The 23,291-nt window shown below is 38.7% G+C and overlaps 1 protein-coding gene across 2 annotated transcripts; it reads left to right on the forward strand.

Moving 5' to 3' along the window:
- Positions 1–490: 490 nt before the first annotated feature.
- Positions 491–22,739, forward strand: dennd1c (DENN domain containing 1C). Of its 2 annotated transcripts, XM_084716075.1 has the most exons (23): positions 491–664; positions 2,598–2,662; positions 4,068–4,111; positions 5,488–5,537; positions 5,640–5,759; positions 5,859–5,928; positions 6,024–6,104; positions 6,201–6,266; positions 9,142–9,195; positions 9,767–9,877; positions 10,083–10,183; positions 10,362–10,407; positions 10,522–10,623; positions 13,247–13,372; positions 14,514–14,615; positions 16,246–16,336; positions 16,466–16,506; positions 17,438–17,488; positions 17,589–17,636; positions 18,962–19,069; positions 19,289–19,371; positions 19,471–19,684; positions 20,893–22,739. In XM_084716075.1, the coding sequence occupies exons 1-23, from the start codon at positions 648–650 to the stop codon at positions 21,862–21,864; spliced, it is 2,763 nt and encodes a 920-aa protein (XP_084572201.1). In that variant the 5' UTR covers positions 491–647; the 3' UTR covers positions 21,865–22,739. The 2 variants fall into 2 exon arrangements, with proteins under 2 accessions (XP_084572201.1, XP_084572202.1); XM_084716076.1 differs by lacking the exon at positions 6,201–6,266.
- The last annotated feature ends 552 nt before the right edge of the window (positions 22,740–23,291 follow it).

The raw sequence follows: 23,291 nt of genomic DNA on the forward strand, positions 1-23,291 counted from the left end.
CTGCTAGCCTTCGAGAGTGAATACCCACAGGAAACAAAAAGCTTTTTTGTGCTGGAAAATGCACATAAAAAGTCATGATTTGCTTATAATAATTAAAATTGTACAAATTCTGTTTTTATTTTTCAAATCGCACACTGGTTATATGATATATAAAGACATAAAATCTGTAATTTTCTATATAAATCAAGCAATAAACAGATCCTGAACATCAGCTCCAATGTTACATGTTTGGACCCCATAAATGACAGTTCCTCTTTTTATAACACACGATCAGGCAGTAGTAGTTCTAGAGATTTACCACATGAAAAATGAAATCAGAGGTACAAGAGGAAAGGAGAATTTTTACATTTGATTTGTGTTTGGTAATTAAAGGCTACCTTTTGACCACGAGGCTTTTAAAACAGAGGTATTTGGAGATGCGGTCTTATAACAGACGTCATACGTACATATACACACTGACACAACACACATACTGACATAGATCAGGAAGTGTTCTGTCACTCCGGCGCTGATTGTGCAGGCTGCTGCTGCTGTCTGCCTTCGTTTACACGAATTGCTACATCAGCGGTGTGACTGTCACTTAGCACACCTGCTGAAGATCTCTGTCCTCCTGGACAGACACATGGACGCAGACACATTCAGACAGCATGGGCTCCAGACTGAAGTAAGTTAATCATGTCAATTTCGCTCAAGTTTCATCATCATCATCATCATCACTCTGCCCGTCAGTCTGTTCTTGTGGTTTTTATGACTTCCTCTCACAACTGCACAGGAAGTTTCCTGCAGTAACACTGTTGCCTGTAATGTGTTGTCATTCACTTCACAGTAGACCTGTTCCTATTCAAAGCAGAGCAAACTGTTCATCTGTGTTTGTTGTGTATGACCAGCTTTGAATATTTTAAAGGAGAAATGTGTAAAATATGGCTGGAACTTAAATTACAAACATTTATTAAAATGATCAGCCATTATAAATAGAATGTGAAGATATCTACTGAAGTTAGCACACTGACCAGCTAGCCCCAGCCCGTCTTGTCGAGTAATAGAACTTTGTGCGTCAAGAGGTGATAGTACGAGTAGTAGTCTCACCTGGGAGATGTGTCGTATTTAGTGGCGAGGTCACTACTTTCACAAGCTCTCTTAGCTTTTATAGTCTGTGTAAAGGGAAACACATCATATATGTTAGAAAATAGTTGCTGAAAATGTGAAAAGACTGAGAACTATGTAGTACTGACTTGTAGAGTTAGACTCTTAAACTGTCGTTCACCATTTCTGTGTTCAGGATTTTTTGGACGAACATAAAATATGGTTATACGGAGTTAAATGTACTTTTAACTATGTGTCTATGCACATCATGGCTGCCTCACGCATCCTGTGCCCATTTGGAGAAATGGTTGTGCACATTCTCAGAAATTAACGCTTCGTGTATGCAAACACATGGTTAAAAAGCAAGTATATCTCCAGCCTAGTAAATAAACAACATAAAACCACAAAATGTCAAATATTATAAATAAATAAGAAATATTCTTATACTTATCTCTCTTTCACCAAATTAAGATAAGCATGTTCATAAAACAATTCAAACTTGACAAACACAAAACAATACTACCACTGTTCAACAATCACTAACTCTGGTTTGGTTGAAAGTAAATCCTTAACCCACAGGGTTAGAAGTGAAAATATTGTCGCACCTCGCTGCCTCTCTGATGCCCGACCTCCCTCTCGCTCCTCTCCTGTCCCCGCCTGCCTTCTACATTGCTCCCAGAGACAGAGTCCTGGTGAGACACTGTAAACAGTGTGTCGTCAAACTGGCCTCTGTAGGTTTTGGAGGCTGCTGAACCTGGTTACGCTGCTCTGAGCTGCAGGTCTGGCCAGACTTGAGTCATAATAGGGCCACTAGCTGCACTGCTAACTGAGCTAATGGAAGCTAGTTGGCTAGCTACAGCCAAAGATAGTTACAGCAGAGAGTGTAGTGAGCAGCAGTCTGGTGATATGCTGCCCCTTATTTGTTTGGAGTCACAAATGGCCATATTTTACATGCTGCTCCTTTCATGTAATCACTGTTTGTGTAGAACAGTCTTGTTTGTAACAGATATATCACAGTTTACCTTTGTCCTTAAGAGCACACCTGTTTTATAATTACCTGAGAGCAAAATGTGAAACCATGATTTGTGTAATATGATAAATGCTGGTCAGATTCCCTGGAAACAGTTAGCATTAAAGTCTCAGTTGAATACTGATGCCTCTATATGATTTACACAAGTTAACAAGACCATCCGCAAAAAAAGAGAGGATATTTCTGTAGTTATTCTTTATGTCTGCTATTGAGTCGGATTCTCCTTGGAATCAGATGAAACGAGACAGCATGGTATGTTAGCCAGTTAAAAACAAGCAGAATTTTTATTTTGATCATTTTATTTTTGCCTTTGTAGTTTGTGGTTATTATGGTGGAACCCAAAGGGGCCTCCTAAATCAACAAAAGTAATAGTAAAGTAGTAGTAAAGTTCCTAGTAGTAGCATTAAAGTGGACATGTGTTGGTAGTCAACACACTGCTGTAGTTATAATCTCACATCAGTGCTGTGAATCTCTTTCCTCTCAGACAAAACCCTGAGCGAACCTTCTACTGGTTCTTTGAAGCAGCTTGTCCTGTAGCCAGAGACAAAGGTGAGTCCTCTGTCTACTTTCCATGCTGCACACCTAGGCCAGGTAGTATTTGCAGTAATATGATTCACAGCTTGTGTTTCAGTCTCCGTGGAGTAGGGGAGACTGGGGATGTTGGTAACACTTTGTTTGAGCATCAGTAACGTTTGTTGTTGTTGTAAACCTAAATCTTTCATATATGGTACCCATATTTGTTTATTACAGATAAAACTCATTTTGAAGTCTACTACACAATCAGAGATTATGTGCGCTTATGTCGAACACAAAGAGTTCCATTGTTACATCCTACCCCACTACTGGGTTGAGCTGTAATACTTCCTGGGGATGGATGTCACAATGAGAAGTTATTGGCTGATTTAAGATCCACACCATCCAATTTATGAAAGAGCTTTACTGAAAATTGAGGAATATACAGTTTTGAATAAAGTCAACAATTAAATTTGACAAAATCAAAACAAAACAAGAAAAAGCACTTGTGGAGCATCTGGGTTGCGGGCTTTGTGGAACCAGTACTGATGATGTACACTCTTGATCTACACTTCTTTTGATCTTGAGTTTGCTCCATGCACACAATGCAGAAATTCTCATCATTTTAATCAACTGTTGCTACTGTCAATCTCAATAAAGAATCTCTTTCTTAGTCATTAAATCCAGTGTTGCTCACAGAGACTTGACACGTCTCCTGTGACCTCAAAAAGGAAATGAGGGTGTACCATATTGATGGCATCACTGCAGCAGCTTTCTAATTGGTCACAATGACGGAACTACAACTAACCCCCTGTTACAACACTCCCAGGTCTCCCCTACTAGAAGTGTGCTATCTGCTATAGAACTGTTTTTTCAGCAACAGAGAAGTTGATTGAAATTGTTCCTCAATTTCTTCCTGCGACACTAGTCACCTTCTTGTCATTTTTTTCCTCGACACGCTACACCAGACTAGTTGTTAAACTACCGCCTGAGACTGGCTTCAAACATAAAAAGCAACACTAGTTGATTCATGTGTTATACAAATGATAAGTTGAAAGTCTTGATGTTCATAAAGGTGTTTCTGCTGAGCTGAGAGTCGTGATACTTCCTGTCATGTGATCAGAAAAACCACACAGCCCGTCTAGTCACACTTGAACCAAATGGGAACATGTTGTGGTAATCTGACAGAACAGCTGAATGTGAGCAGAAAGGGTTAAAGACGCTAAATAGGCCCATGTTTTACTGATTTGCAACATTTATACCAGATTTTGGATCATTAGTTGCCTCATAAAGTGAATTCTCTTTCTGTTTCACTCAGTGTTGCCTTGTAAAACACTTAACAGACTTTCTTCTTCTCTAAAAGTGCATGGTTTGTTTGGAGTGTTAGCAATGATGTTCATTCATCCATCTATTCATTCATTCATTCTTTTTGATGTCATAGATCCTGGTGTACTCTTTCAGTTTCCAGAGGACTTCAGCGATGAGGTAGCCGCTCATGTCTCCTAACAATATATAAACCTAGAATATTTGTGGATATGTCACATTAAAATGACCAGAGCAGCTTGTTTTTATGCTAGCAGTGTGCCTCTGTGGATTGCAAGAATCTATTAATATAAAAAAAAAATCTCACTTTCTTACAATGATATGGTGTTTACACCATGTAACTGAAACAAATAACTGAAACTAAGGGATGTAAGGGACACACTTATAGGGATGTAATAGGGCTGGGATGTAATATTAAATCAATTCTTTGGACAACGGCACGATATTTGTTGACATCACAAAGTCAGCCAAGATGATCAAAAATACGATTTCGATTCAGTTCAGGGGTCTGTGAATGATATCAGATAATATCATGTGTCCATTTAACACATTCAGTCACATTTCAAAAGCAACTAAATTATGATTTGTCAGTTTCATGACTGAACTCCTCCAGACATTTGTGACATCCCAAGGGAATTTACAAAATAAAGGCGTATCTGAAAGACCCCCTCAAGTGAAAATCACGTTTTTAACCTTGTGGTGATTTTCATCTGATACCAGACATATCAAGAGTGAAATTAGCAGTAACTGACATGTCTGAGCGTTTCTTGCTTTGAAACTGCAGTAAGCAAGGACAGTCTCAAAAAAAAGTGTTCAGTCAGGCTGGGTATATGACATCATAAACCTCAGGAACCAGTCCCATTGGTCGAGGGGGTGGCACCATACATATCATTAGCGGCGATGCCCAGCCCACAGCAGAAGCCAGATGTATCTAGTTACTGTAATTAGCTTGCAAAACAGAAGAGAAGCCGGATGCAGCTACTGAAAGGTATGGGTGGGGGTGTGGGGTGTGTTGAGAGGGCAGGGAATATTTGTATATTCGTGAATCCTTGAATACCAAATGAAGGCAAGGTGTAGAGCGATATATGAGCCATTTTAACAAGGAATTTTAACTTAAAAAACATATTAGACACAATGTATTACTTCTGGCAGCTCAATTAGACTGTTACACCCCTCACTTTTACTTCCAGGTTCGACTGTGCCCCTCTGACCAAACAACTGGCCCCCAGCCTTAGGCCCCCAGTACAAGTGGTGTAGAACCACACCTGTTTTTTTTTTATTGGTCTAACACCTTGGTGTGTGACTGAATACCTGCAAAACCACTGACCTTCAGCTGTACTTTGTGTTGCTAATGCTTTGTAGAAAATGTTTGCATGCTAACATGCTAACCTAAGACAGGAAAAATGGTCATTTAAACTGTGGTGGACATGTTATCATGCTGATTGTGGCTAAATTCAGCCCTACAGAACAATTAGCATGACTATAGAATCTTTGACTTGTTTTTTGGTTTTTACACATGCAATTCTATTCTATTCTAGGAGTCATTTCAAACATTACCCAGGTTCTGCTTCCCATATGACATACAAAGGTGAGTGTAAACTGTCTGGATTCCCGTGACTGCCTTTGCTCAAGCTTACATTTCTAGTCTGTTCTTCTGTATGTCCACCTCTCCCTACATTGATCTGCACAGAGTGAGGGATGGAGTGGCCGTGCAGCACTTTACTTTTGTTTTGACTGACCTTGAGGGATGCCAGCGGTTTGGCTTCTGTCGTCTCACCAACAGCACACACACCTGCCTTTGCATACTCAGGTACATATGTTTGAGGCATATGTTTGAAAGAGTAATTCTCATGCCCAAGTTGAGCTTGAACACCGCAATGAAAACCATCTTTAATCATTCTGATTACAGTTACCTTCCGTGGTTTGAAGTGTTTTACAAACTTCTCAACAATCTGGCAGATTACCTCACGAAAGGACAGGTGAGCTTCCGTTGCTTGCTGCTCCTCTATTAGTCCCCAAGCCACATACTCTTGTATGAGTATCATTAATGTAACGACCATTGTCTTTTCAACAGACCAATGAGATGAAAGCGCTGCTGGCTGCGCTCTACAAGCAGCCCATACCACTGGCACCTGGATCGGTCACTCTGCAGATGGTAAATCTCTAATAAACCAATGAGAACCAGGAGTCGCACTTGGCTTTATGGCTGTTTTTTTTTGTCAGTGGTTAGTGTGTTGTGTTTTTTTCTGAGGGAGAGCAGCTATTGGTCAACACAGAGGTGTCCCATCCTGTTGGACACCTAGAGGGACAAGAGGGGGTGAGTCCCACAGGAGTTCATGTTGGTCTGGAATAACGGTGTGGCTAATATGGACTAACTCCTGCTGGAAAACTTCAGCTGACTATGCTTGATGGCTAAACCGTATGTGTGTGGACCACTGACATATATAGAGATGGACAACATGACAGCTCTCCAAAAGGTGGCGAAAACAGCTTGATCGCCCCCTGGTGGCTGGCTGCAGAATAGGCCATAAATCCCACCCCCTCCATTTTAGTAGATAGGACATGAGCCAAACTAAAACATCAATTATTTTTTCTGATAAGTTCTGATAAGTTTAATTAGTTGTTTGGAGCTGTAATAAGGGGGCTCCACGTCATGATCGGGTCACTACTGAGCAGAATCTGTCTGCAGACGATGTCACCAGCACAAGATGGCAACACTCATATCCAAGATATTTTGGCAGGGCTCCACAATAAGGCTTGCAATATGGATATTTCCCTCCTTTCTTTTATTATCGTATTAATTTGGATATCTTGGATATTGTAAAATAGGATTTTTCACTGTTTCTGTTTGATAGAGGTTGCAGCCCCATATTAAACATGACAGTTAACTTTACTCTTGACTGTTTGTACATAAAACACAGTGGCAAGTAAAAAGTGTTTTCAGGCAAGTAGATTTCTCACCCACTTGCCCAACAGGGCCAGTGAAAAAAAAAAAACATTGATGTTTGGCTTTATTTTTACACAATGAGAGGAAATGGGGACATATCGTCCATCTTTATTTATGTCAGTGGTGTGGACTAAAACCTTTTCACTCACCCCTCTAATCAAATGTTTTAGCCAAACGTAACACGATTTGCACTAACATCTACCATTCATTATGACATTTGAAACAGATAACTGTATATACACAATACCTGGAAATAACCCATGATTGCACTGACTAAATGTCTTGTCTTACGAGAAATGTCCATGTGTCTCATTGCTACAGTGGGTTGTATCTTGTGGATTTTCGCATTTGAAAAAGTTTCATTCCAAAATCTTCCACCTGAAAGATCCATCATTCATCGAAAACATTTCTATGGTGTGAAATCAGAGAAAATATTATTGAAGTTGTTATATGATTTCCGTCTTGATTGAGTTGGTGACATCTGTGGTTACCATGGTAACAGCAAGTGCAGTTTGATCCTGCAAGACAAAGAAGTCTGGTTTGCATTAGCCGTAATTTAAAGGAAGAGTCCACCCCAGAATCAAAAATACATATTTTTCTTCTCACCTGCACTGCTATTCATCCATCTAGAGTGATTTGCTGTGAGCTGCTGACTTTTAGAGATATCAGTCGTAGAGATGTCTGCCTTCTCTTCAATATAACTGGAATAAATGGCTTGTGGTGCTAGACAGGGGCAAAAATTTCTTTCAAACATTCAATAGCAATGTTTTTTTCCACAAATCATGACCTGGTTAGGCAAGATAATCCACAGACTTAGTTCTGAGCAAATTCATGTAATAACTACTAAAGTAGTTCTTGCATCAAACTGCTCACCACAAGGTCTGTGGATTAATTTGAGTAACTGGGTCATGATTTTTGGGAATAGACACTGTATTTTTCTTGACACTTTGAGCAACACAAGCAGAGTGCCATTTAGTTCCATTATATTCAAGATAAGGCAGACATCTCTATGGCTGATATCTCCAAAACAAATTACACCAAAAAAACCCACTACAGGCCAAAGGAAAAATGTGTATTTTGTATTGATTTGGGGGTGAACTGTCCTTCTAATATGGCTCTGCCAGTCATTATATGTAGTGTACATCTGTGGCAAACACTTCATCACAGGTTTGCTGTGATTCAGTGAGTAATGACATACAACATTGACATTGTTGTAAAATGTCTTCATCTAAATAGTGAGAGTTGTTAGTTCTCTGAAGAATTACCAGGACAGTGAGATGAATCAAATCTCTTTACTTCATGCAGCATGGAGAGAAGAAGGTCTTTCACAGTGTCTTGCCTTATATACAAAAACAACAGTTGCTGATTCCATACCAATGTTGATTCAATCATTCCTTCTTCAGATGTTATTTTACACTCAAACTTACAGTTATTTTCCTTCCTCACGACTTGGAGACAAAGAATTTAACTGTAATAATTCACAGAAATTGGGCAGATCTGTTTTCTGGTAATGAAACTTGTAAAACAGCAAAAAGTAACATAGGAAGTGGTGCTAAAACGAGCCTGTTCTCTACTTTTCTTGACTCATAGTTAAAGTTCACATAATAAGAACAAGCTGCAATCAAAATAGTAAGTTCAGGGCTGAATTGCACCAGTCTCCACTCTAAGTTGGAATGAGATTTGCTTCCTATATTATAACTTTAAGGTCACATAACAGTAAGACATTAGCTTAGGCCTACACGATTTGAATCTTACAACAACATTATTTGACAGATTCAAAATTTTGGAATGAAAACCATAAGTCTGATCCTGTAACCTGTAATGCACGCATGTCTGTATGATGTTGAAGCCAGCTAAAAGCAAAAACACTTACACTAAACTGACCTAGTTTTCACACTGCATATAGTGTTAACCCTGGGATAACTTGGCCTCCTTTCACACAGTCCAGGGCTGCTAGTCCAGGGTTGGTACAGCAGCTGATGTGAACATATTAGAATGTTTCATGAGTAGTCCTTTGATCTTCTAACCCTGTTTCACACTGGCACCTTTTAGCCCTGGGTTAAGTCGATTTTCAGGGGATGATGCTGCTAACTCAAGCCCTAGGCTAAAGTCAGGGTTAGTCCACTTTCTGACTAACCACTTTATGTGCCAGTGTGAAAAGTTTCTTAGTCTCAGGCTGACACCTCTCTTAGCCTGGGGCTAAGTACAGTGGTAAAAGCCCTAATTTTTGTTTTGTTTTGACCAGGTTCCATATTTTATTGCTCCAGACCCCAGAAGTCTCCCTTCCATCCCTGAAAATGTGAGTAACCCGTAACAACTCACATATATACACACATTTCACCTCCTACTGTTAAATAGTTTGATTGGTAATGGGACTAACCTGAAGTTACACCTGTTCTTCTGCCTGAAGACACTGGCTCATACTCCTTATGAAAGACATGGTTTGGGTTGGTGGTGATTTTTAAGGCCCTGCTTCGTCACTGTCCCCTCAGTGGGGGGCAGGGTGCCAATTATTTTTCCTGTTCTTCCGATCAGGAGTTGTGATCTGAGTTTTGACAGTCAGGTTACCAAACCATGTTGTAATGCTATAATGAATAATGGATTCAGTGGCTGCTCTGGAAAACAACAGCATAATATTTTTAGAAACTTCAAGGAGCCTGTGGCTTCACTGAAACTCAAGCTGCTGACTAATTCTTGAACAGACATACTCAACAAGATGAGGCCTTTGCAATTAACAATCAAAATGAAGTACTTATACACTGTAACCTGCTCTGTTGTATTGTACACAGTACATTGCCTGTTTAAACTGATATATATGCGTGTGTGTGTGTGTGTGTGTGTGTGTGTGTGTGTGTGTGTTTGTATACCAGAGGAACTTGACAGAGCTGATTGTGGCAGTAGATGTGGGGAACCTGCTCCAGCTCTATGCCAGCATGCTGTTTGAGAGACGCATCCTCATCTTTGCCAGCAAACTCAGCACTGTAAGACACACATTTCTGCTCTTCTGTTTTAACGGGAGTATATTTATTTATTTCTGGGCCCAGAAGCACGTTCATTCTCTGGAAACCTATGACCTTTAACCACATCTTCCTGAAGTCACACACTGACCACCATATGTCACCTATAGTGGACCACACCGACACGTTGCCTGAAACACTTCTCCATTTTGTGTTGTGTGTGCTGTAGCTGACGTCTTGCGTGCATGCACTCAGTGCTGTCATATATCCCATGTACTGGCAACACATCTTCATCCCTGTCCTGCCACCCCATCTACTGGACTACTGCTGGTAAGAAGTCTGTCTGTCTGTCCCAATCACTGCACATTACCCTGCGCATTTAAGACCAAACAAAACAAAACAAAACAAAAAAAACAATCATCTGACACAAAATAATAACTGTAAAATGATTTTACAGGTTTAAAAAATATTTGATTGCTCTCCCTACTCTCTCTCTATTTGGTTACAGTGCGCCGATGCCTTACCTAATAGGGGTCCACACCAGTCTATCTGAGGTAAGCTACTGTTTAAAATTATACTCAGATACTACAACTATGAATCTACCACGTTAAGTCCCTCAAACTGACCAAACCAGCAGATCAAACTGTGTCTCTGGCTCTGTCCGACAGAAGGTGAGGAGTCGTGGGTTGGAGGAAGTTGTAATTCTGAATGTGGATACAAATACTCTGGAAACCCCCTTTGACGACCTCAAGAGGATACCTTCAGATGTGGTAATGAATACTCTGCGTGTGTGTGTGTGCGTGTGTGTGCGTGTGCTTGTAGATTTCAGTGCCTCCCACTTAACACTTAACTGTTTTTACAGTAAGGAAAGTATGACTGGCATGTTGTTTAAGTGAAGTCAGTACCACAGAATCAGGTGATGCTTGTCAGTTAAAGGGCACAGATGTCCTGTTGACTGCTGAAGCCACAGGAAATAAACTCAGGAAATAAACTGCAAGGTAAAAGCCCCTTCTTTACACTTACGTCACTTCTGTTTGTCTTAACACATCTGTAGAACCACAAAGACAATCATGATTAGATTGAACAGATTAAAAAACACATAATGAAGCAATAAAGTTACCAAGTGGTAAAAGCTTGGTTACAATCAAAGACATAGTATATTAAATAGTGCATGGAGCTTTCAGGTGTCAAAGGTGAAGCCAACATGGAAGTGCCTTAACATGGCTTCTTTCTAATGGCCACCAGGGGGCATTTTCACTAGTTTCAAAAAGAAGTCCAGTTGTGTGTACACTTACGGAAATAATCACCCTACTTCTCACTTGATTTATGACCTCAGTAAATAGTTTCCTAATGAGCTGATGGCCTCTAGAGCTTGTTTCAAGTGTTCTCCTTTACAGTATTATTTTGAGTTTGTAAATTATAAACTCATTTGGAGTAAAATAGACAATAAAGCGAGGTATCATTTAGGACGGAGCTACACTGTGATTGACAAGTCATCCTAAGTGAGTCCATCCAATGCTATCACAGTATCTACACTAACCTCTTCGGAGCCGCTATTGTTTGTTTGAGATGAGTCGCTTTTATGGATGCTTCTCGCTGTCGTCACACCTAAACTAGCTGCCGGTAGTCTGGCTGCACCACTTTTGGTGCTGACACAAGCCGATAACTTGAAGCCTGCCAGCATGGATTCCCACGTGATCTTATGATCTCACAAATCCATCTGCCTTGCAAATTAAATCAAATACTGTATGAATCAATATTCTGTTGCTGAATTGCCTATTCCATTTTCAGAAACATATTTTAGTGTACTGTTTATTTGTCATATGAGAAACTTCATGACCAGACAGGTCACCATTATTTCCTGATAGACAGACGAGCCAAAACCAAGCATCGCCCAACTCACAGTACATCACCCACAAACTCCACACTCTCGTCAGTACTACACAAGGTTGCAAAAACCAACCACGGTGACCCCCATATGGTTGAACTCGCCTTTAAAACTGAAAAATTCCTGGTTTTGTTGCTTCTTAATAGAATCTTTTGACTAACACTATAATTGGACTTTTATTGTGAAGAATTTAGAGGAAGTTCAGTATTTATTCCCTGTTTAAATGCTGCTCGGCTTCAGTCCTGAGACACTCTCAAGCAAGTAACCCTGTTGTAATGGAAATGCATATCCCTGCCACACTGGGCTGATGTGCCGAGTCAAATGGGTGAATAGGTGATGGGTTGCGCCCCCTGGGAACCTGCTCCTTCTCCAGGGTCTGGAAGCAGCTAAGGGAAGGAAAACCCCAACCTCACAAATCAAGAAGGATTAAAAAACAAAAGGAAAAAACAAAAAGAACGAATAAATAAAAAGGTATTAAAACTCTGCCCCTATGCACAGAAACCAGAAAGTTCTACTCCCAGAACAGGCACATTTTGGGGCTACTAACTATGGCAAAGCAACTGAAATTAGACACTGGTGTCTGTGGTGGAAACAGTAAGCTACTTGAAATGAAATGGTTCCTGGGCCTCTAACAGCTCCTGCTATGGAAACATTCTGTTAGCTACGGGATCAGCAGGGTTACTTTAAAAATGTATTCTGATGCTGCAAAATGCAAATGACCTGTTAAAAAAAAACGTAATCAGTAAATGTACTGAAAGTGCCACAATGTTAAAGTAATGTATCTTGACTACTTGATAGTTTAGCCTGTTTTTAGGGCTGCTCAAGATCAAGATCTACAATCAATGCTCAAGATGATGTCCTCAAATGTCTTGTTTTGTCCACAACCCAAAAATATTCAGTTTGCTGGCAGAGGGGAGTGAAGAAAACAGATTCACAATTATGAAGCTGAAATCAGAGAATTTGGACAAAGCATTTAATCGATTATCCAAATAGATACAGATAAATGTAATAGTAAATTAACAATAGATTAATCGTGCAGTTTGTTGTCAGGTTTATTAGTTTGTCCAGCTGTTCATTCCTTCGTTTTGCACAATTTACTGATGGATTTATAGACAAAAAATGGTGGAATTTCTACCCAGTGAAGCTTTTTTTTTTTTCCACAAGAGGCCATGATAATGAATTGAAAACTGTGTGCACACTGTGCATGGTAGTATATTATTCTTTATTTTAAAATTGTAATCCTTCAAATAATCCTCATTTTTACTAAATGTATCTGTAATCTGATTATGTTTCTTTTTATCTGTACCTGTAGTGGAATACAGTTGCCTTTTTGTATTCAGATAACGTAGTCATGTACATCAGGGACTTTTACAATCAAACAAACTCACTGTCCAACCTTTTGCACCTCATCTTCTCTTGATGCTTAATCATCATCATCGAGCAGCAGCAGCAGCAGCAGTTGCTCTGGATTTCTATCACAGATATTAATGTATATATGTCTCCAGATGGCCGGGCTGAAGGTGTGTCTGAAGCGTCAGGCCGTGTCTCCTGGCTGCGGTGTCTCAAAGGCATTCCTGAAAGCTCAGGCTCTGCTGTTTGGAGGCTACAGGGATGCACTGCAGGGTCACAAGGTCAGTCCCTCACAGAGAAACTTAATGAAGAGTGCAGACTTTTGTGTGCATTTAAAGGGGACCTATTATGCACATTTCCAGCTCTGTATTTGTATTTTCTGGGATAGCTTTGCATGATTCAAAAATCTTTATTTATCTTATAGCCCCTCTATTCACCCTCTGTCTGAAACAAGCAGTTTTAACTCTTTAACACTAGAACTACCAGAATTCTACAGCTACTAGAAAAGCTGTGGCAGTCATTCTGACTGCTCATACGAGGCTACGCTAACACTAATTGTTGTCATATCATATTTATGTTTGAAGCTTCTAGTGATGTTTTTGAATTCAGTTTTGAATGTCTCTCATCATGTTTTATGACATCATCGCCATAAAAGGTTAAAAAATATATATATATATTAAAACAAAATCCTCAATTTGAATAATTCATCAGTGCCAAGAGAATGCAGTTAGTCTACCTGATGTAATTTTTATAAGTGGAATGTTTTGTTAGATGAAAACATGTGAAATTTGGAAATGGTTGCATCTCTTTTACACTTTACAACGGTCTGGAAATATTGGAAATGTTTGGATCACACAAGTCATAAACAATTGCGATATAATTCTACAAACAGTATAAATAACAGACAGACAGTATAATAATATGAAACTGTGAAATACCAGTGAATGGACATGAAAAAAAAATTCTGCTCCTTCTCCTTCTCAGTGACATTTCGTTCTGATATCCTTCAAAGCTTGCTTTTCTCCTTGGTTTTAGCTCAAAGTTAAACATGGTTTTCGCTAGAATAAACTAGAAAAAGAAATTGCCAGGCAATGGTGATGTGCATCATCAACAGCAGGAATGAAATTATATGATATTAATAATATGGTCAATATGACTGCTATGGCCAGTCTAGTTAGAAATACTCAAAACTCTTTCGTGTTTTGTAATTTTGATAAAATAATCATAGAATAAAATATACACAAGTTTTCAGTCCTACAGTTACATAGGTTTTATCTCAGCAAGTTACAAGACTGCAAAATTTAGAGTGACTGCCTCGGTAGTTCCAGCGTTAAGAATCTCTCTCTCTCTCTCTCTCTCTCTCTCTCTCTCTCTCTCTCTCTCTCTCTCTCTCTCTCTCTCTCTCTCTCTCTCTCTTTGCAGGAAGGTGAAATGTGGTTCAGTGAGGAGCTGTTTCTAGATCACAAATCTTCCAGTATGAGGCAGTTCCTGCAGAGTGCCATTCATCTACAGTCTTTCAAACAGGTACACACTGTGCCTCGCTCCATTTACTGCCCTCTGCTGGACAGATACTGTAACTACAGCACTGGAGAAAGGCTTGTTGGACAGACAGGAACTGCAAAGTGAAATGTCACAGCTGGTTAACACATGGTTCTGACATCCGTTGATGCAGGTTCCTAATTTAACTAATAAGGTGTTGCACATATTCCACGTTGCTGCTTTTAGGTGTTTTACACTAATAAAGCCACAGAACTGTGTGGTAGTTAATAAAATCAGGTTCAGGCTGGATTTACATGTTGAAACTAATTAGTTGGAGGCTGCAAATTGCATGAAATATAATTTCCATGCAACTTGACAGTTATATGGAACAATTCAAAAATACTCAAAGTCTGATGCACACACACACACACACACACACACACACACACACGGACGGACGGTTACTTTCACTAAAATGTATTTTTTGTCAGTGTTTTCTCTAGATTATATCAAGTGGGAAGTGTCATTGTGTGTGTGTAGGGAGTAAAAATAAAAGGTTGTCAGAACAATAAATACTCAAGTACAATACAGATACCTGAAGAATCTATTTAAGTACAGTTACTAAGTATTTGTACTTAGTTACTTCCCACCTCTGCTGCTGCTTGGGTGGACCTATTTTGCATGTAAATTACATGAATAATATCTATAAACACACAATGGCACATACACACACCTGACACTGACACTGTTACACGGAGGCCCACGTTAGCACACAAATAAAATGTGCTTATGCTCTCCGCCTGCCAGCGCTGGTTTTATTGGCCGCTGAGCTGGTTTGCCACACAAAGCTGGCAACCCTGCATCAGTAAGCATGATTGACTTTTATATAATAGCTCTGATTCTCATCAAAATTTTATTAAAGCACATCTATAACTGAAAACATCCAAAAGACCCTCTTCTGTTTTAGTAATGTATTCATTTTGGTGATAAGCTGTTGTCAAATTGAAATCAATCAGTTCAAATCAGTTGAAATGTGGAATGGTGACATGTGACATGTTATCAGTGTTTTGATTGGCCATGGCTTGAAAGTAATTTAGTTTCACAAAATTGAGAGTTTTGCAACTGTTCATGCTGAGTTTCATACAAGTTTGAAGTGTGTTACAGGGGGCGTTACACCATGCAGCTCAACTGCAGTTTAGTTCCACCTAGGGCTGGCTTCACCACGTCAAACTTTAGCAGGCTGAAACTCAGGTGAAACTAAGTTGTAATTGAGTTGCATGGTGAAAAGTTTTGTTAGTTTTTCTTGTAAACAATAAACAAAAAAAATATCATTTGTATTTGTTTGTGTCTGTCTAATGCAGCCACACCTTGTGAAAAAAAATGAAATTAACTGTTAAATTAACTGTTAAATTATGTTGCGTGACATTTTGATTATTTTTGAATTACATGGTGTAACTGTCAGGTGGCATGGAAATTATGTTTGATGCAATTTTTAAGCTGCCACGTTTCAACCAACTGAAGTTGCACCATATAAAGCCAGTATAAGTAAAATAAGTAAAGTTATGACATCAGCAGGACTTCTAAGTCATCGTCATGTCACTGTAAATGAGAGAACATTGTCATATATTGGGATCATATAATTTATAACATGACCACATGCATGTTTTTTTTTTAGTTCATTGATGGCCGCCTGGATATTCTGAACAAAGGGAAAGAACCAGATGATCTCTTTGAGGAGGAGATCCTAAATTGTGAAACGACTGCAGGTGTGTATCTGTGTGTGTGTGTGTGTGCGTGTGTGTGTGTGTGTGTGTGTGTGTGTGTGTGTGTGTGACATTTCCTATTAGTCTACTTATTTATCACACATCCTCCTTTGTATCTCTGTCTGTTTAAAGGGAGAAGCAAATCGTATCAACAGTTAGTTGGTAATTTAAAGGTAAGTGACTTTAAAGGGACAGACCACCCAAATCAAAAGTATACAGTTTTCTTCTTATCTGTGGTGCTGTTTATCCATCTAGAATTTTTGTGGTTGTGAGTAGCAGTGGTGTATTTTTCTTGTAGGAACTTCTTTCTTTCTGCAGTAGAACCTACTAGAACTTCTTTCTTCTTTTAGAAAAAAACTAGTTCCTACATGAAACTGCTCACAACAAGGTCTGTGGATTATTTTGAGTAACTGGGTCATGATTTTTGGAAAGAGACACTGGTTTTGAATTTTTCATATGTATTTTTTTTTTTTTTAGCTTTGAGCACCACAAGCGGAGTGACATTCAGTCCCATTATACTGGAGAGAAGGCAGACATCTCTATGACTGATATCTCCAAAACTCTGCAACTCACATAAAAACAATGATGGATAAATAGCACTACAGGCCAGGGGAAAAATATGTATTTTGATGTAGGGATGAACTGTCCTTTTAATCTTTAATGAAACACTTAAGGGAGCAATATTTAGCAATTGCAAATGCAAGAACGAGTATAGATGTCCAAATAGTTGTAGCCACTGATGGTATGATAAATATGTTCACTCCCTATTCAATATCCAGTCTGTGGTTGAAGCGAGTTGTTTCACCTCGCCCTCTCCTCCACAGTGTCAGGGAAGCTCAGGTTAAGTGCATTCAGCGTTAGTTTGGACTCTAATTAAAGTGAAACAAAACAAAAACAGTTATTCTGGCCGAAAATAGAAATTTCAAAGCTTTAGCATCATTGTCAGAGAAGTGAGCATTTCAACCTAACTTGTTTTCTCGATCTCTGATGACATATCATGATCATTTATGATTTACAACAATAAATATATTAGCAGTTTTTCCTTTAAGTTTGTTCCAATCCTGTTTAAAAACTACAACAGAGATGCATTTGTGCTTTTAACAGAAAGGGGGAGGAGCACTCATCCTTAACATGAAGTCCAGAGCAAACATAAAGGTGAGTACAAGCCCGGGTGTTTCTGCTGGAAGCAAGAGCAAGTGAATCCAGTCAGTATTAACAAAACAATTTCCTTCACAATCCTTTTATTCTCTCTCAGGCCAGAGGTCTCGCCAAATCTGGTCTGAAAAACCTGCTGATACACAAGGTGGGTCAGTGTTTATGCAGGTATGTCAGAGGTGATAAAAGACACATTCATAGAAATACAGGGAGAAGTACTGATTCTTTATTGTGTAAAGTGAAAAAGTACAGGCTCTGAAATGAAGTAGCCATCATTTACGTTGCTTTTTCTGGTTACTTTCTTATTTACTTTGTCTTATTACATCTTTTACATTGTTTTCCGTCTTGTTGGCTCTTTCATCTCGTTACATCTTTGTTATCTTTTTCCATCCGTTTTCTTTTTAACTTGTTACATCTTTTTCATCTTGTCATGTCTTTTAGATGATTTTTCATCTTGTTATGCCTTTGTTGCCTTGTTACTTCTTCTGCGTCGTTTTTTGTCTTCTTGCATCTTTTTCACATTGTTATGTTTCTTTTATCTTCTTATGTTTTTTACATTGTTTTTCATCTTTTGCCTTTATTGTCTTGCTGCATATTTTACAGTTTTTTGTCTTGTTACGTCTTTGTTGTCTTGTCTTGCCTTTTTAATTGGTTTTTATCTTTTTTGTTTGTTGGTTTTTGTCCTGTTATGTCTTTTTTACTCTTGTTGCGTATTTTTTAAGTCTTTTACATTGTTTTTCATCTTGTTACATTTTTGTTGTTTTTCATTGAGTTATGTCTTTGTTGTATTTTTTACATCTTTAATGTTTTTTGTCTTGTTATGCCTTTTTCATTCATTTCCATCTTGTTATGTTGTTTTTTATCTTATTATGTATTTTTACTCGTTATGTTTTTTTTTGTCTTGTTATATCTTTTACATAGTTTGTCATCCTGTTAGCTCTTTTTTGTCTTGTTATGTCTCTTTTGTCTGTTTACATCTTTTACGTTGTTTTTTTTTTATCTTGTTACATCTTTTTTGTTGTTACATCTTTATCATTTCATGTAATTTTTGTTTTGTTACGTCTGTTGTGCGTGATATGCATTGTTGGATACACCAGGGAATCACCTTTCATATGTCTTATTGTTCCATCCATTTAGGTTGAAATCAGACTCAATAATTCGGCTCAGATGCATTGAAGCTAAAGTAATGAGCTTATTTTAAAAACGTTTGTAGTCAAAAGTAGATATTTGTTTCCAAATGTAGGAAGTAAAAGTAAAAAGTTGTCAGAAAAAGAGATATTCATGTAAAGTACAGACAGCTCAAAAGTCTGCTTAAGTACAGTACAGAATTTGTACCAAATTACTTCCCACTTCTGTAGTACATGCTTAGATTGATACCAATTCTACTGTGGTTTTATTGTAATGCTTATTTTGTGTGTGTCTGTGTGTGTGTGTGTGTGTGTGTGTGTGTGTGTGTGTGTGTGTATAATGTAGGCCCACAATGAAGAACACAGTCTTCAGAGAGGAGGATCAGTGTCACACCGTCGTGCCCAATCTGACTGCTTGCAGAACCGCTTGCCAATCACACAACACTTTGGAAAGGTTAGACCTGTCTCAAAATGTTCAACATTAAATATTTCAGAAAATCTCATCATTACCTAATTTGCTTATTCTACTGTCCTCTGCTGCTTCTTTGTGCTATTTCGCAACATTTATTGCTCCATTTCTGTCACTTTATTGGGATTCATCCCAACATCTATCACTTCTGTTGGGGAAATATTGCGTCGCTTTGCTCCGTCACTCTGTGTTGCTTCATGTCAGTCACGTCCCCGTCGGCCTGTTCACAAGCACAGGGCACCCAGAGACGAGGAGGACATGAAGCATACTGGAGACACATGGGATGGGTGAGAGAAACTAGGAGGTGGAGGAATGTCGAAAAACCCAGTAAAAAGATAAGACCACGGCGGCATGTATTTTTGTGCTTTGTTGTCTCTGTGCATCAGGGCTGTGTCTGGACCTTTGGTCGAGCTCGACTCTGAGCTCCAGAAGGAGGAAGAAGAGGGGGAAGATTCGCTGCTGTGCGATTCGGAAGAAATGGATCTGCTTGGGGAGATCTTTGACACCCTCAGCTCCCGCAGCTCCCACGAGCGTGGCCTGCTGTACGGCACTCGCAGCCTGGATCTGTTTGGACCGGACAGTCATGACTATATCACCAAGGTAAAAAGATGAGGAACTAGTAGAATGAGTTCAGGAGAGCAGTGTTTCCTACTCTTTTTTTGGGGGGGGTAACCCACTTATTATTAATAAATCTTTCTTTCTTAGTTAAGTTAATTTGAGAATAAATTAACATTCCTTAACATTTTACTGCCATTTCTGCATCACCTTATATTTTTTCAACACATGCCATTGAAAACATATAAAACAATACATATAATACAATACTACTTATTCTGTTATATATTTGGGTAACACTTTATATTAAGGTGCCTGTAATAAGCATTAGTTAGAGGTAATTAGTCCTTTATAAGATGCTTATTGACATTAATGTGTTAATAAGATAATGTAAGTGTTGATAAGAGCATAATAAACATTTATTTTAAGATTATAAGACATTTATAAGTACTTATAAGGAATTTATTAACAGTTTATAGACTTTTAAAAGTTGCTAATACAAGCCTTGAGTTTCTTATAATTGTTTAGAATTGCTTTGGTCTTTAAGGTTTTGTTGTTGCTTTATTATGTTTTCTACGTACTTTTTATGGCTAAAGTGTGAACAGTGCTTATTGTGGTTAATTAATCCTTCATTATGCACTTATTAACAGTTAATCAAAGAGAGGATTAATTAATGTCAATAAACACACTTCACACTTTAGATCAGGTACCCCTACAAAGCATACTTAACTGTTTATAAGTGCATAGTTAACAGCTAAAAATCTTGATAAAGCAACAACAAATGACATAATAGGTAATTTAGTTAAATGCAGAAAATGTGTTCGTAAAGAAGAAGTAACAAGAAACAACAGTCTATAAACTGTTAACAATTTTCTTAAACTGTTAGGAAATGTTTATAAATGTCTTATAATCTAACAATAGACATGATTATTATGTTATTATTAATACCTATATATAATTATATTCTTATTACACATGTTAATGTTAGCAACCGTCTTGAGGGCCTTATTGCCTATTAACTAGCACATCTTAATATAAAGTGTTACCAATATTTCTGAATATATTATGTAGGCATTATGTTTTCAGGTCACTCCGATATTTCGGGAAAAAAAAAAGTTTCTCAGCACACAGTCATAAATATGCACAAAAAAAAGGCTGATCCATCCAGTAGTACCTTGTGTCTTGCAGGGATAACTAACACACACACACACAGATGTGATTTCTGGTCTAACATCGGCTGTTGTATTTTCTAGCACGGTTTTCCAGCCAACCCCAGCCAGGAGAGCCTGTCTCTGTCCATCAGTGGCAGTGGCAGCCTGCACAGCTGGAATCTGGAAACCACAGAGGAGCTGTCAGACTTGACGGAGGACCCTGATTGGCCGTGCCAGGACACCAGCTTACCAGAGGAGGTGGGGACGGAGAGTCTGCTGGCAGCGTGTGAACTGGGGGAGCAAGAAAGTGGACCGAGAGAGCTCAGAGAGGAACAGGAAGAAGTGAACGTAGCAATAAATGGGAACCACAAAGAAGACACAGATGAGAGAAGTAACTCAAAGGAAGTGGAGACAGTGGAAGAGAGAAAGACAGATGGTCAGGAGAGTTTAAGAGAGGACCCTGTGAACGAAACAGCTGAGAAACAAGAGGATGAAGGCTTGAACAAAAAGACGGAATACGTGCAAAATCAGAGTGTGGAGGTAGCTGAGGGAAAAGAGATAGAAAAAACATCAAATGAAATGCAGAAAGGGGTGACAAGAGAAGAAGAGGGAAGAGAAAACCAGGAGGACAACGATAAAGAGGAGACAGGATCTTTAAACAAACTGACAAAAGTGAATCTCCATCATCCCAACACCGTGGAGGAGCAGCAAGGACAGGAGGACGATCTGGAACCCACAACTTCTCCTGGGCCTCAGGCTTTCGATGAACCTCCAGCAGGACAGGAAAAAAAGAGAGAAGAAGCAGTAAAGAAAGAGGAGCAGCAGATAAGACAGACAACCTCTCCTCCTAAAGTGCTGTCTGCTCTAGCACGCTTCCAGGGCCAGGGCTTTCAGGTGAAGTCCAGGGCCGAACCCGGGAGACCTTGCAATATGTTTCGGAACAGGGAGAACGCACAAACTCATCCACCAGGTGACTCAAATACATCAGAGGAGAACAGCAGCTCAGAGGGACGCTCAGAGGAAGACCTGCCTGCAATTAAAGTGTCTGAACTGAAGAAGAGATTTGAAGCTTAAAGGATGAGGCTGGTGGCATTCTTAGTTTTTCTTACTGTCAACAAAAAACATGACCCATGAAAAGACCCTTTTCTCCTTCCTCTCTGTGACTCTCAGCCCACTTGTTCGCTCAAAAATAAAGTGAAAAATAAATTGTTGGGGTGGTTTACATCCACAGAGACTAGGTTGCACCAACAGATATTTAGCTGGTCTAAGATTATTTCTAATGACTGTTTAGTAAAACTGGGTATAATAAGAGTAAATCCATTAAAAACAAACCAGTTTATTAAAGTTTAGTCATGTAAACTGAATTTAAATAGACTTTTATTATTATTTATGCCTATCCAAATTAACATAAACAAAAAATTAATTAAGAAAAATAATAAATCAATAAAGACTGTGCTTTTATTAAAGACAAGGGAACCAACTAGCTGCTCTATATTCCTTAACAAAATATTACATTGTTTACAAGCTAGCTACAAAGTTAGCACATTATACTGTTTTCTGTCTTAGTTAGCCCAGTTATCCTACTCATGAGAGTTCAGCATAGAAGCTCTAATTTATTCTTTGTGGCTGAATGAATGGAGCAGTGTAGCCAAATAATAGAGGATTATAAACCAAACAACGGCACAGTAAGGAAAAAAGAGACCGCCTTGCAGCAGTTACACTGTTTTAACAGCCCATTCTTATTCCCACGTCATCAAATGGGACCAGGCGTTCAGCGTACCATAAAGAACGAGAAATTGCACACCAGGTGGAGGTGGGGTGGATGGATGGATCAAACAAGCACAGAATTCACCAGCTGGAGTTCATGTCCCACGTGAAACCCAAATATTATTAAACGTTATAAGGTACATTACATAATGTGGGTCACGTGACGGACTTATTTGAACCAAAAACACAAGGTGGGATGAGAATGTGTTGGTTTTAAGGGATCGACTGGAGTGAATGAAAGAGACACGTCATAAAACTCAAGTGAATTAACTTTTCCCCTTAACTTGATTATTTTTCTCAAATCATCTTAAAAAAGGGGGAGCTATTTTAAAAGTTTAACCTACTCAAGTGTAAAGTTTAAGGTGAAAACTGGATCACATTTTAAATTAAAGTTTTGGTGCAACAGATGTAAATTTAATCTTGGTTTAGAGTCAAAAAAATAGAAGGTTTGAATTTGTATCTTTATTAATTTTAAGGTAGTTTCAAAATTTGGTGTAACATAATATAAAATTAACCCATGATGGGTTAAAAAATTAATCCTTGTTGGTGCAACCCAGTGTGACAGTGAGTATTTACCACAGCAGGACGGTCTATGTGGGATTAAGTCAAAAATAAACTGGAACATGTCATCCGGGGATGTAGTGCAGTTTGTCTTTCCATACATAGGAATTATTGATAATAGGAAAAACCATGTAAAAATCACCAGCCCTTATCCTCATAAAATATCCCAGCAC

The sequence above is a fragment of the Lutjanus erythropterus genome, chromosome 3 (genome assembly GCF_056507025.1).
Source record: "Lutjanus erythropterus isolate fLutEry1 chromosome 3, fLutEry1.hap2, whole genome shotgun sequence".
In the NCBI taxonomy this organism is placed as follows: domain Eukaryota; kingdom Metazoa; phylum Chordata; class Actinopteri; order Lutjaniformes; family Lutjanidae; genus Lutjanus; species Lutjanus erythropterus.

Excerpts from the sequence above, each read along its gene's own strand:
- dennd1c (XM_084716075.1), top strand. Across the intron at positions 4,112-5,487 it reads CAGAGGACTTCAGCGATGAG|GAGTCATTTCAAACATTACC; the intron begins GTAGCCGCTCAT and ends ATTCTATTCTAG. Across the intron at positions 19,685-20,892 it reads GTCATGACTATATCACCAAG|CACGGTTTTCCAGCCAACCC; the intron begins GTAAAAAGATGA and ends TGTATTTTCTAG.